This window comes from Thunnus albacares, chromosome 21 (assembly GCF_914725855.1).
Source record: "Thunnus albacares chromosome 21, fThuAlb1.1, whole genome shotgun sequence".
Lineage (NCBI taxonomy): Eukaryota > Metazoa > Chordata > Actinopteri > Scombriformes > Scombridae > Thunnus > Thunnus albacares.
In genome coordinates, this window is record NC_058126.1 from 3678677 (window position 1) to 3694367 (window position 15691).

General features: G+C 39.7%; 1 protein-coding gene across 1 annotated transcript; it reads right to left on the reverse strand.

Annotated features, from left to right (window-relative positions):
- Window positions 1-3364: 3364 nt before the first annotated feature.
- eif5a (eukaryotic translation initiation factor 5A) lies at window positions 3365-10386 on the reverse strand. Its single transcript, XM_044339369.1, is given in 6 exon segments — window positions 3365-3739; window positions 4028-4159; window positions 6044-6148; window positions 6854-7041; window positions 10226-10304; window positions 10306-10386. Coding segments are annotated over 6 exon segments (636 nt in total). The 5' UTR covers window positions 10372-10386; the 3' UTR covers window positions 3365-3673.
- Between the last annotated feature and the right edge of the window lie 5305 nt (window positions 10387-15691).

Genomic DNA, 15691 nt, shown 5'->3' on the forward strand with positions numbered 1-15691 from the left:
CCTAGAAATAAACATTTTCCCCATAAAAAATCCGGATACTGGCGGTGTGGCAACTATTTGCATTGCAGAACTTGTCTAAAACTATATAATATTCATTTTAGCTTTATTTTATGTGCCGCAAATACCAAATTATATTAAGATAGATTCACAATTTTTCAAATGTGTCTTAAAACATCAGTCAGGTGTCCATATGAACAGTGAAAGAGGTTTTCCTCGCTGTAATCATTCCTCCTGTTCATACTGAATATAAAAAGATCCTTCAAATGTGCTTTTAGTGTATAAACAGTGTGTCCACATTGTTATTTAGTGTAAAAATGCATTTAAAAGTTGATGTGCAGCTTATATGAGGCTTCAGCAGTCTGAGTTAGTCATATCAAGTGGATATCTGACACATTTACAGTCTTTTTAGCATCAAATTCCCTCTTTGTGTTTCCTCAGACAGTGTTTCCCTGTTGAGCTGAAGTATAGTAACAAAAATCTTAAATATCTACTTGATTTGACTCTGAAGCTTCATATTAGGCTTCAGATAAACTTTTTAAATACATTTTTACACAAATTTCTCTTTTCTTCAGCAAAGTCTGGAAACAAAAGGACACCAGAGTTGAAATTTTTGCCTGTTGTGACCCATTTTATCAGCTGTCTGGGTTGGATGAGCAGAGTCCAAAGGTCAACTACAGCCCAAACACACCCTGATAATAAACCTGCTGAGCCTGGTTAATCATTGAGCACCTCTTCACACACACACACACACACACACACGCTACCCCGGCTCTGCACTGGGCCTCAGACCAGCACTGCTGCTGCTGCTGCTCATTCAGCTGCATTTCTATGAACACACACACACACACAGGGAGAGAAAAAAATAAAATCCCTCCTGATGAGTCAGAGAACCCAGAACTGGTCGGATGGGTACGGAGAGACAGGAGGGGGGAGAGAGAGAGAGAGAAAAAAAAAAAAACAACATTCATCCTTCTTTCCATTGTGTGCCATTCGTGGCTCAGTGTGCAGATATGCATGCAGGCACAAGTGAATGATTCATCTTCACATCGACGCTGGAGAAACTCAGGCAGGGTGTGTCTGTAATTGTAGAGTCTTTCTCTGCTGCCATGACTTCAAACCATCCACACACACAACAAAAGATGCTTCTAGTACATTAACTGCAGACGCTCTTCCTGCATCCATTTTGTGAGATGCTTTACATTTAATGTGAACCTGCTTTCATCAAGTAGCCTTTATAGTTTAAGATCTTTTCTCTGTACATACACTAGAATCGATTGATTGATCTTTGTGAGTCATTTTTATTAAACACAAACTGTCTAAATTCTTCGGCTGCAGCTTTTCTGGTTTCTTTAAGTTTATTTTTAGGCTGTGATGAGACATTTTAAGACGTCACCTTCGACTTTTATAGACCAAAATGCACATTTGAGAGTTCAGTGGTGCAAAAAAACAAACAAACCCATAAGCACTGATCTATAGAGATGTGGACAGATGAGTCATCCTTCACTATATTCTCAACATGTGTGCGAGAGCACGTGCAGCGTACGAGATAAAAGGTGCAGGTGTGAATGTTTGACCCCTACAGTGAGGGGATCTGGTGGATCTGTTTATGCTTCGGGGGCATTTTGCCGACATGGTTTGGATCCACTTAGAGGGAAGAATCACTGCTAATCAATACAAAGTAGTTTTAAGTTGTTTCTTCCAGGATGACAAGGCTCCAGTGGTCACTGAACGGTTTGATGAGTATTAAATGATGTGAATCAGATCTAAACCCAGCTGAACATCTATGAGAGATTAAAACTGACATCAAAACACCAGATGATGGAACATCTTTATGAAGAATAAAGAGTAGAGTTCAGACACTGTAGAGTCTTTATGTTGGTTTCTTTAATTTGTCAACCGTCTGTTTATATGTTCATGTGCTGTTTCCTACCAACAGAAATTTGAAGTGAAGAAAAGGTGGAAAAAAAAAAGGTCACAAATGACGCAGGTAGGAGTCGCTCTGATACGTAGGACGTAGAGTTTCTTCTGTTTATCTGATAATATATGAAGCGTTTAACACTTTAACTGAAGTAACAATCTGAAGGCAGGACTTTTGCTTTGTGTATTTATTGTTATCAGCATTTTGAGGAGAAAAAAAGATGAAAGTACTTTAAAAAGGTTGAAAACAATTTTTAAAAATTGCAAAGTTGGCAGCAGCACTTTTAAAATGACAGTGGAGCCTTCCTGTCCTGTTAGTAATACTCCTATCTTAGTATTTATAAAGACCCTGCAGGTTGGAGCTCAGAAGCTACAAAATAACTTTAAAATAATAAAAAATAGGGATTTGAGAACCTTAACAAGGATTTGAGCACCTTGTCCATCAGTGTGAGTAATCAGTGGGTGATTACCAGTTTAAAGAGACACAAAACCAGACAGACATAGTTTGCAGTTTTTGTCCATTTGTTTCAACGTTTTATTTTTGCCATCTCCAGTCAGGTGACAAAGGCCTCGAGTGAACAAAAAAAAGTTTTTGCGACTCTACCACCCTCCCCAACCCGATTGAGTCCCTCAAAAAAAAAAAAAAAAAATGAAACACACACCTCACTGCAAACCGCCTCACACATTCCGGAGGCCCACACCGCTACACACTCACGCCTCTCAAAAAAAAAAAAATAATAAAAATAACAGAAAAATAACACTCCTTTTGTATTTGGGGGGGGGATGGCCGGGGCGGCGGCGTGGGGGTGGGAGGGGCGAGCGAGCCCTCGAACCGCCCCGGTGGACGAGAGGTGTGAGCGCACAGGACCCTCACGCCCCTCAAACTTCTACACAGACAAGAGAGACTGGCATTATGAGGGTACATCACTGAAGTTTCTGTTCTTCTTAAAGGGGGAGAAGAAGAAAAAGAAGAAAAAAAAAAAAACACTTCTCTTTTCTTGGTTTTAGAGCTTTTTTGTTGTTTTTTTTTGACATGCTGGGGTGGACCTCAAGTGCTCTTATATGTGCTAGCCACCACCGATCCCAGCGGCTGGGAGGGAAAGAAATACGGACCTTGTCGCACCCAAATCCACTCAGGAACCAGAGCTGAAAGGCCATGCTGGAGAAGCGGTATGGCTGCTAGAGGAGGGACGACCTAAACCAGATTTATTTATTTAGCATCTACAGGGGCAACCCTCCCTCCCACTGCCCCCCTCCCTCCCTCCCTCCCTCCCTCCACCCTGCCCTTCCCTCTAAAAGGCTTTAGACCTGCTATATTTAATCTAAAGAATATAAAAAAATAATCATACAAAAGCTGAATCCCCGGTGTTATTTCAACATTCAGGAATGCGAGTGGCGAAACCAACACTTTTGAAGGCAAAAATAAGCAGGAATGAGCAACTGATCATTATTTTTTGAAGTTGTTTTTATATAAAGTAGATTTGTTACCAAACAAAACCTCAGTGATCAGGCAGAGGACCATGCAGCGAGCTGCAGTGGAACATTCCCAACAGCAATGGAAAAGAGAAACGGAAACAAAAAAAAAAAAAAAAAAAAAGGGGAGAAAATAATAATAAGATCAATGATGAGAGAAAAATCACAACAGAATGATTTGAGGTTGTCTGTGAAGGCCGACGCTTTGGTGACAGAACCAATGAGAATGCAAGAGACTGGTTGTGGGTGGTGCTTGTTGCCTGGGGCAGCAAAGTCCGTCTCCCTATTTGCTGGCCAGGACCTTGGTAGCGACAGCACATTCCTCCCCCATGGCAGAAATCACGGTGACCTGCGGAGCGCACGCACACACACACACACACAAAACATGTCGGAGTCAGTCATCTGAAACTTTACACACATGCAGCTCAAGGTTTTTCATCCAATGAGACGACTTTCTGCTCATCATCATCATCATCATCTGTGAACCTCAGGAGGGGGTTTATGTCGTCGCTGCAGCCAATAATCAACTATTTGGTGCATCATTTATCTGCTTGCAGCTCAGGAATCACATTTTATAAACATCTAAAACTCACAGTTGTGCATCAGGATCTGATATAATGATAATAAGAACACTCACCATGAATTCATCACCCGCTTCAAACTTCGACTCGATTTCCTTGCCGACGTCGTTTTCAGGAACACGCAGGTCCTCTCTGATTTCTCCGTTGTCGCTCATCAAGGACATGTAGCCTTCATTGATGTTAACCAACTGCAGAGGTGAAGACAACATTTATAAAAGGACTGAAACACCAGAACACTGTTGATCTTATTCTCTTACAACTAAAAAGGATTTTGAGGTTGTGCAACAACTATTCTGTTTGTGTTTATTTGCTCTGGAAGCTGTCGAGCTTCTTCTCCCAGTTTGATTGTGTTTCATTCAAACACAACCCTGAATCAGGTTAAAATAAGCAGGAAACGCTGTTTACATGGCGGGTTGAGTTCATGTGGACACAACCAAGCAGTCACAGCTGTTCAGGATTGACTGGATGATGCTTCTTTAGTCTGTTGCTGATCGATTTCATGCTTTTTCTTGCGTCTATTTGTTTTTCTCTTGCAAAGAAAATCCAATAAAAACTGAAAACAAGCCCCTACAGGACGACTATGTTTTGTTTTCTATTCTACCTCTTGTGGTAAGAAACAAACAGAAAACAATCTGATGTCCGTGGGGAGTTTGTCTCTTTGTTTTCTGTTGTTCAGCTGTTACATGACAGTGTGCGGTGGCTTAGTGTCTGGCTGGCTGGCTGGCTGAGGATAAAATCTAGGACAGCAGAGACTGACTCAACTTTGCAGGTACAACAATAACAAACAGACACAACGAGCCGTATCCTTCCCATAAATCCCTGCAAACATCTACGTCTCATGTGATGTGAGCGTTACAACACATCAGGGCTGTGATACACGTTGGAAATTTTTAAACGGAGGGTAAATATGGAGGACGTCAGCAGAGCCGAGACATTTAACACCTTTCTGAGAAAAATACCCGTCTACGTACCTTCATAATCTGCTTTAACAGGACGACGGCCGACAAGTTTAATCTGCTAAAAGCGTGACAGACGGACCAGTTTTGGGACCAACATAGAAAAAGTCAAAACCTGACACCTTAACATATAATCCAAGCCAGAACAACAGCGCTGCCGTAATAACTACCTCTGTGAAACTCGTGTTCGCTGTTTTCATTCTACTTTTTCGGTAATTTGAAGCCGTACTTTGTGGTTCAGTTTTAGAGAAACTGTTTCAGGGTCATCTCTCTCTCTGTATGTGTGTGTGTGTGTGTGTGTGTGTGTGTGTGTGTGTGTGTGTGTAGTAGCTGTTTGGCAGACTTTCAACAGAGGATAAACAGAGCTTGAGAAAATATTAGCACAGTATTAGCATTAGAGAGTACAGCACCTACTTCCTGATTAATTAGCCACTCCCTTTAAAACGCCAGCCCCTTGTTAAGTTTGCTGCAAAATAACCTTCAAGAACCTGAGTGGGTGCAGGGAGTAGAGTTGATGTAATGTTGGTTAATTGTGTGTTTTAGCGAAGGCTGATGTAGGTGGTTAATTATAAGTTAGTGAGTTACACTGACCAGAGGAGACTAATTGCAGGGAAGCAGCAGACAGACTGATCTGAGCGTTAAACCGTCTCTGAGACCAGCTGACAATCAGCTGCTTCTGTAGCTCATCATGTCTGCTTATATGGTTGCTGAATATTGATTAGCTGACAAACCGATTAAAGCTTAATAGATAGATTGTATCTGATCACTTTTTCAGCTATTTGTAAGTTAAGTTTTTATTTTTTGAACATTCCCAGTCATTTAAAATCAGATTTTAAAGTTTTATATGTTGTGGCTAACAGCAGCACATTTAATAAGCACTTTAACTGTGACTCAGTCTGTGTTTCCTTGTTGTTAGGTGGGGGCCTCAAACACTTCAAACATCATCACCCTTTCCAACAACTTGAACACAAAAGGACTCATCTCTGTAGTACTTAAACTCTACTGTTGCAGCCAGCAGTCGTACGTCCTGTCTAATGAGTTCTTCACCGCCGTGACGCTGGTGTGATAGAAAGTTCCAGAGATGTTTGGACTCTGTGTGTGTGTGTGTGTGTGTACCTGGTAGTCTATCCTCTTAATGGAGGGAACATCCATGTTGTGGGTGGAGGGGCACATATCTTCATACTTCTTGTTGGTGAAGATGTCGATACCAACCAGGTTAACCTAAAGCACAACATTCAAATTTACTCCACAGTGATCTTACGAGTTAAAATAAGAGCTTAGCAAGTAGATATGAAGTTTACAAGAGTAGCACACAGCAGATCAATTAACCTGAAGGCCTCACAGAAAGAGGTCAGAGCAATAATTTACTGCAACTGTGTCATTTAACTCAGTGACAGCAGGTTAAAGACATGTTTGTTCCACAATTAGATGCATTTCCTGTTCAAATAGGTTGTAGAGAAAAAAACATAATGACTTAAAGTTGTAAACTAACAATGACACCAGCTCATTAATCATGACATGTGATGGTGGCAGTATAATGGGAATCAAACTATAAACTCATTTAATTTTTTGGCTTTTATTTTGAAAGTTTTTAGCCAGAATCTCCCTTTTTTCCCCCCCATTTGTGATAAATTCCCACAGGAGTGCAAAGTACAGCGCACACATGTGTGAGCTGCTTGGTGTTAAAAAGATAAGACGACCACATTAAAGCCACCACTTCAGGCACCACTGGGATCAGACCCGTCTGAAACCTGAGATCCTGAAGGCCTGAGCAGAGCCTCTGCTCTCTGCCAAGGGGGCACATCCTTGACAAGTTTATACTTTCCAAACTCCATTAAAAAGACCTCACTGCCAACTTACAGCTGCATAGTTTAAAGGGGGGCTGCATTAACACGCTGTGAGGACTAAATCTTTACAAAAATCTACCTTAGCATGTCCGTGTTTGCCAGTCTTGGAGGTGGACATCTCTACGATTTTGCAGGGACGTCCCTTCAGCACCACGTAGCCGTTCTTACGCAGAGCAGAGCACTGCATAGGGTAGGTGGCGGAGGCGCCAGACTCGCCAGTCGTGAAGTCAAGATCGGGATCTGCCATGGTGCGATGGGTCAGGGGTGCTGCGGGAGACATTCACAGATCAATGACCTCAACATCGAACACTGAAGACATTTCATTAGCTGCACTTTACTAAACTGATATCAGCTTTTATTCTGAAATTACAAGACAACCCTCTGATTCATGTGCACACACCTGCTACAGTTTCCCTGCATTAAAAGCATATTTTAGGTTTTATTTAAGGTTTATTAACAACAATAAACCCTGATTAAATCATTTAAACCCAATTTTAATAATTTCATACTATTATGAGACTGTTGTGAGACATGGCAGTAACTGTTTGTGTTTTAAATCCTTCAAAATAAAGTTTTAAGGCCTGATTTGAACTGAAATTAAGGTATTAATAAGAATGAGAGACCTTTGAATGTTATTAATGTAGTAGTGGTATAATTAGTGTTGTTAATGAGCGACTAAGTAGGAAAACGCTGAAGCTACAGCTGACTGGCCAGGCAGGAATCAGCCAAAAACCACAGTAAAAGGGCAGTGAGATCATCTCAAAACAGCAACGGAAAACACTCTCCAACCACCAGTCAGAGGGATCATTACGCAGGATACCCAGCGGATGCTGGCGGCGTGCTGGTTGCTACGGAGACAGAGTGCTCATTGACTTTACAGCACGTGAAACGTCAACAGATAAAGTCAGTTAAAGGGAAACTTTGGGATTTTTTCAACCTGGACTCTATTTTCTCATCTCGTTGTGTGTAAGTGACTAACGGGGACAACAGTTTTTGAAACTGGTCCAGTATTGAGTGAGAGCGCTGCAGCCGGGAGCTTCAACACAGGCTGCGATGTAATCCTTTGGGGGCAACGGTGCCCCATCGATGTTCGTCCACTAAAAGTGAATGTTTTTCACCACTAACAGGCTCAGATTGTTGTTATCAGTGTCTATGGAGAGAACCATAGAGAGGAATAAAACATAACCTGGTCTGTTATTGTGATTTTTAGTTGACGTACATGGATGATGTGCACTTGCAGCTGGTTTCCTGGCTGCAGCACTCTCACTCAATACTGGACCGCTTTCAAGAATTGTTGTCCCTATTAGTCACTTACACACACAAAAAAATGGGAAAATAGGGTCCAGGTTGAAAAATACTTAAGTCTCTTAAGCGTTTTTATCTGTGAAACGACATTAGCCGACGCTTTAGACGACTGCAGCAGATACACGTCGGATTTGTTTAACTGTACATTTTGTACAAGCGAGTTTTACTGCAGTTGGTTACCGTGGATTTTAATGAACGCAGGCGGGAATAACTGCTGGAGAAAATCCTGTTATCCCTACATACTTTATGGACGCCATGTTGGCCTCTGTAAAAAACACCACGTTTCAGACTTGATACTAGCTACCCAAATGTCTGATGTTACTCATGTTACTGTAACGTCCTCCGAGCCGTGTCGGTGCCAGCGACGCAGGCAGGTGCGCATATTTACTGGGAGATAAATCTATTCCAGACAGGTTTTCACTCTTCGGCACTTGATACCCAGGTGGGCAATTAAAATGTCATTTAGACATTAGCTCCAGCAGTGAATATGAGCGACAATTGAAAAGTTTTACAGAACAGGGAAAAAAGCTATTGAAACCGATCAATGAGCTGGATAATACAATTATGATGTATATGGATACTTTAGTTTGAGTAAATCCTGCATTCACTGTCCTGCTGCTGTAAATACTCACTAAAGCTGTTTATTAATAATCCACCACTGAAAATAGTCCCAAACAAAAGTGTTATTCACTCCTGTTTGAGTAACATTTGCAAAAAAACTAGAGCGCCAAGCTGTTAAAGAAGTTATTTTGCCTTATTTAAAAAAAAATCTATTTGTGCTGTTTCTTTTTTTTTAGTCTTGGTTTTTTTTTTTTTAGGTCTCATGGGATTTGTATATTTAGATTATTCCTGGCTATTTTCTTTACCTTTGAAATTAACTTGTTAGCACGGTTGCCATGATCAAAGTAGTATCTTTGAACTAGTTTTAATTAAATTAGTGTGCATGAAAGTAAAGATCGTGTGACGATACACAACCATAAACAGCAGCTCAAACCTCCCCATTTCACGACTTTTGTTGTTGGGTTTAAAATATTTTACATTCCCCGCTTGCCTACATTTTACTGGGTTAAACTGGAGTTTGATGGCCCTGTCAGCGACTTCTCTCGGGACCTTTGCAGCCTTTCAGAGGCCCCACTGTGCTGCTCCAGCGCTGCCGTGTTGATAGATAACGCGAGATCTCGAGAAAAGTGGCATCCTCATGCTCAGTCATGTTAACTCAGATCAAATTAAGCCCGCTCCTGACTACTGAATTTAAAAAAAAAAAAAAAAAAAGATAAAAATCTGGCGACACCGCAGCGCGGATGGACGCAGGGAGAAAGTAGCCCGACTCAACACGAGGCTGCGCCGCTTTCCAGTCTGCCACTAACAAACATTTAACTTCACAAAAAGCAACATTAGCTAACTGCCCGACAGAATAGCAGACAATACTGTTGGGATAGTGACATTAATCCAGTGGGAAGTCTCATTTTGTGTTATCTGGCATGAACACATTAGCGCAAAGTAAAACAAGTTAGCCGGCCTACAGTTTACAAGTGCAGCAGCGCCAGTTAACGGTAACGTACTAACAATACCGCTGCCGTTAGCTAATTATATCTTACATTATTCGGTTTAAACAGCATGTACCAAACAAATTACCGTTAATACGACGAGCTGATGGCACAGAGGAGTGTATTATGTGGCCACCGTGCGGCGGTGCTTCAACAGCGAGGACCGTTATCCGACTGCTTTAGCTAATGCGATGCTAACGGCGGCTAGTCGTCCATTCAGCTCCGTCCAAATAAAAGCAGATTGACGCTGGCTCGCTCGGTCGACAGCGGCTGCTTTGTATACAGTTTCTGTGTTTTTACTGACAACATTAAGGACGTCGGATGACATGTAGACGGCGGATACCGGAGACATTATCGAGGAGAATGAGCAGCGACCGCGCCGCTGAAGGCCGCATGTCCCTTTGATTCAGCCTGGCGCACACACACCCGGCCCTGCCGCCGTCTACACCCATCCACAAAATACACAACTACTGCCGTAGCTTCTCAAACCACTACACGGTAAGTTTAGTACCTCAAAATTCGTTATTGGATCAGTTAAAAAACCGTAAAGTCCACCGTTTATCCCCCCAAGGCAGAAACACGCGCCATGCCACACTTACCTTCCAAGAAAAAGAGGACCGAGAGTGCGCATGCGCGGCCAACTTTACTGCAGCATCCGTAGAGGAAGAAGGGAGGAGGGAGGGGGGGCGTTTATGTGTTCCGGTAGACGCCCGGCAGAAAGGGATGCCAGGTCTGAGCCAAACATGGCAACCCGTCAGTGCTGCGGTTCCCCAAATACGGTGCATACAGGAGGTTCCAGGGCAGGCAAGAGGCGTCTTTATGGGTCCCAACAGTGGTGGAAGAAACACTGAGATTTTTTTTTTCCTTTTTTCCTTTTTTTTGAGTCCTTCCCCATTAAAAAAATATGTTTTTCTTTTTGTTCCTGCACTTGGATGTTTGCTATGTGTAGAGTTAGACACTGGGGGGCTGTTTTCACATTCATCTGCTGAAGATGGAAATTCTCTGTGCTCATTTTTGGGATGGGTCAATGAGCAGGATTTGTGACATCACAACAACTCCGGAATGAGTCCTGATCCAATATTCAACGTACACAAGTGTGATGTGGAAACTTGAGGCCTGCAGTGCACAAACACTGAGAATGCATTTTACAGCGGAGTTTAAGGAGTCTGGTGTCCAGCGGTTAAACTTCTGAAATGAAATATATTTGCATATTAATAGATTCTTTAATTTTTAATGAGAAAGAAGGAGGAGATGTAATTTTAACATGGTAATTACACCTTTTTGTGGAAAAAAATAGATTATTGTTCCAAGCAGAGTATTTTTAAATGTCTTACTACATGTCTGGAGGGAATCTTCAAAGCCCCCCTTCACTCAAAAATATGTTTTTCTTCATGTTCCTTCAGTTGGATGTTTGAGCTTCACTGTGCAGAATGATGTATGTGCTCATTGAAAATCAGGTTTATATTAATTGTTTGTATTAAGACATCTAAAAAAAATACTCTGCTTGGAACAATACTGTGTGTCTGATATCATTTTTCCACAAAAAAAGTATAATTACCATGTTAAAATCTTTAAAATAACATCTCCTCCTTCTCTCTTATTAAAGAATCTATTAATATGCAGATATATTTCATTTCAGAAGTTTAACTGCTGGATACAAGATGTCTCCTCCTTCACTGGAGGCTTCAGGTTTCCACATCACATTTGTGTAAATTGAATATTGGACCAGGACCGGCTACAAATTAGTTGTCATGTCACAAATCCTGCTTGTAGGCCCCTTAAAATCAGATTTTCAATGTGTTTCAATGTGGGGAAAAATGTCCACATTCAGCATATAAATGTGAAAACAACCTTCTAGTGTCAAACTCTGCACATACATCATCCTGCACAGTGAAGCTCAAACATCCAACTGTAGCAACAAGAGGAAAAACACATTTTTGAGCGGAGAGGGACGGCAAAATGTACTTAAACTATCAAAAATAAGCATCAGTATGGCATATTATATCACATATTATACTAAATTACCATTGATATTGATGCATTAACATGTGAGCAGCATTTGAATGTTGTAGTTGGTCCCAGTGGAGCTAATTTGAACTATTTTATGAGGGTTTAATCAGTACGATGCATATTTTATAAGTTCATGATTTATTCTGTGTGTATATTCTGAATTATAAAAATTATAAAAATGTATTAAATTTAGCTGTCAGATAAATGTAATGGAGTAAAAAGGACAATCTTTTCCGTGCGAATAGAAGGGAGAACGGGGTAAAATGAGCCACCGCCTGTATCTAGGTAACCATAAACAAAAGTAATCATATGACCACAAATTAAGGAAGTATAGTTCATATTACTCAATCCATCTTGGACTCAAGCACATGGAGAGAGTGGTCAGCAAAACAGAACCAAGTGAATTCATCATGTTAAAGTCATCAGTCTTGTATCTTAATTAAAATAGATACATTTTGGACATAATAACATGTTAATTTAAGTCAGTGTAAGCTACAAAACAAGGTCATAAACTTAACACAATTGTGGATCTGAACCACTGTGTGAAACAGTTTTGTCTAAATGGAGGTTGTGGGGTAAAACATGCCAGTGGTGTTGGAGCAAGTTGAGTCAATGAGTCAATTTACTCTCTGTTACAAGTGTTACAATGTTGATGAATAAATACCTAATTGTTGACTAATGTTAAGTTTAAGCCAAATACAAACATGCTGTACATACAGACGGGTGACAAACTAAAGGAAAAATCAACATAAAGTGTTTTAGTAAGGTGTTGGACCACCAGAACAGCATCAATACACCTTGTTATTGACTCTACAAGTCTCTGAACTGGAGGGAGGAACAACATTCTTCCAAAAAGATATTCCCTCATTTGGTGTTGTGATGATGGTGGTGGAGAGCGCTGTCTAACACGCCAGTCCTAAACCTCTCATAGGTTCAACTGGGTTGAGATCTGGTGACTGTGAAGGTCATAGCATCTGATTCACATCATTTAATACTCATCAAACCATCAGTGACCCCTCGTGTCCTGTGAATTGGGACATTGTCATCCTGGAAGAGACCACTCCCATCAGGATAGAAATGTTTCATCATAGGATGAAGCTGATCACTCACAACTACTTTGTATTGATTAGCAGTGATTCTTCCCTCTAAGAGGACAAGTGGACCCAAACCATGTCAGCAAAATGCCTCCAAAGCATAATAGAGCCACCAGACGCCCTCACTGTAAGGGTCAAACATTCAGACCTGGACCAGTTTTTCCTTTAATTTGTCACCTGTCTGTTTACATTGAAGCACATTTACACACATATTCTTTCTGTAGTTACACTCAAAGATCACACAAGACACAAACATATGGTTTTACTTACAAGTGTGAGTTTTTGCCTTTGTTGAATTGATAGTATTACTAAAGTTCAAAATTATCTCAAAATTGTTTGATTTTGTGACATTTTTACATCAGTATTTAATGGTGGCACTATTTACCCACAGAATGCTCATTTTACCCCTACCTTGGGGCAAATTGTTTTAATTTCCATGGATACACAACAACCTGAGGTATATATAGTAACTATTATTTGAAACAAATACACTTTTATATTTCAGTAAAATCATCAAATGTAAAAAGTGAAAGGTAAAGCAGTTGAATTAAATGAAAATACTCAAGTGAAGTACACGTACCTGAAAGCAGTTGTGGAAGAAGTATTCAGATCCTTTACTGCAGTAAAAGTACCAGTTCAACAATGTAAAAATACTCCATCACAAGTAAAAGAAGAAAAATCCTACTGTAGTAAAAGTACATAAGTATTATGAGCTTGATGTAGTTAAAGTATTGCAGTAAAAGTACATAAGTATTATGAGCTTGATGTAGTTAAAGTATTGCAGTAAAAGTACATAAGTATTATGAGCTTGATGTAGTTAAAGTATTGCAGTAAAAGTACATAAGTATTATGAGCTTGATGTAGTTAAAGTATTGCAGTAAAAGTACATAAGTATTATGAGCTTGATGTAGTTAAAGTATTGCAGTAAAAGTAGTGGTTTGGTCCCTCTGACTGATATATTATTATATATGACATCATTAGATTATTAATAGTGAAGCATCAGTGTTAGAGCAGCATGTTACTGTTGTAGCTGCTGGAGGTGGAGCTAGTTTACACTACTTTATATACAGTTAGCTAGTTTAGTCCAGTGGTTCCCAACCTAGGGGTCGGGCCCCTCCAAAGGGTCAGCAGATAAATCTGAGGGGTGGTGAGATGATTAATGGGAGAGGAAAGAAGAAAAAACAAAGTTCTGATACACAAATCTGTTTTCAGGTTTTGGACTTTTTCTCTAATCTTTGATTTTTGCTGAAATATTGAATCATTTGAACATTTATTGAAATGAAAGCATGTGAGAAGTTTAGAGGGAAAAATCACTATTTGGTGGAGCTGTTAACAACTCATAGACATGTGAAATGTGACCCCGACTACACACTGCTTTTTGTAAGACGTCAAAAGCCAAAAAGGTTGGAAACCACTGGTTTCATCTTTAACAATGTGTTGTATTTTAAAAGCTTGTTATATTATCCATTGTGTCAAATCTTCATCTGAAAAGTAACTAAAGCTGTCAAATAAATGTAGTGGAGTAGAAAGTACAATATTTCCCTCTGATATGTAGAAAGTAGCATCACATGGAAATACTCAAGTAAAGTACAAGTACTTATAAATTGTTCTTAAGTATAGTATTTGAATAAATGTCTTACAGGTTTTACTCATTTAAGTTTTCCATTAACTGTAATCAAACCTGCATGTGGAACAGCTGACAGGAAATTCAAGTTTTAAATGAATGAAGAAGAATGTTATTAAGAAAAACACCATAAAAATAAAGTTTTCTTCCTTATTTTCAACCCTGTCAACTTTATTTCTTTGTTTTTGGTACAGAAGTAGTCGTGGGTTTATTTTTTCATTCTGTCACTGCTCTGCTTCAACCAAATGAATAAAATTGTAGAAAATAAAGCAACAGCAAACATATTATTTCCTAGAAATTATGAGCTCAATGTCTGACATTAAAGAACACTAGAGAGAAGTATTAAAACTGAAAACTAGAAAATTTAATCATATGAACAGTTGATTTTTTCAGCAAGTTGACACGCTAAAAGGTATCGTGGTAACACAGGTGTATGACATAAAACATAAAACAACACTAACAGCCATATAACTCAGTAAAATTGAGATTTCCATAGAAATTATGAGATATTTTGTTTGTTAATATACTTGATATACCCTGTTCAATGGCTTTGACCTGTAAATCTTCTCTATTAGGGCTCATTGGATGAAAATCTGAGAATTTTGACTCACTTGACTGAAATCTGAAACATCCTGACAAACCAAGTTCAAGAAAAAAAGAGAAGTCTTATATGTCACATATGTTTGCGAGTTATTATTACATTATTTCCATTGATTTCTAATTATTTTTTAATGTTCCATCACATCAATATTTCCCATCACATCATCATCATGTCACCCAAAATCCAAAAAAACTGCATTCATTTAATCCCTGCACTTGTCATTTTCATATATTTAATCAAACTGGACTTTGTGTTCCACCTCCACTGTTATATAATTTAATTATTTATTTACATGTCACATTTCATTTATTCATTTATTTTATTTCAAATGTTTATATCCCATCTCACAACTATTATAATTCTATTCTGTAAATAGATTTTAAAGGTGCACTATGCAGGATCTGTCAGTTGTTATTTGTAAACAAACAACATTCAAAGTTGGCCCCTCGTCCCCGACTCAAGAGAGAGAGAGAGCAGCAGTGGTCGAGCGAGCTAGAGAGTGAATGAAGAGACTGAGCAGCGCTGGTGAGAACAAAGCCGTGAATCAGTTCAATAAAACTTTATTTTCTGATTGTTTCACAGCGGTTACATTCTAAAGAACAAATAAACACACCCACACCCCCCACACGACCCTGCAGGAAGGTGCCGTATTGCTGGATTTAGTGTGAATACAGAGATTCATCCTCTCTGCTCTGCGTGTGTGTAGCTCTGCCCTCGGTCAACAGACACACAGACC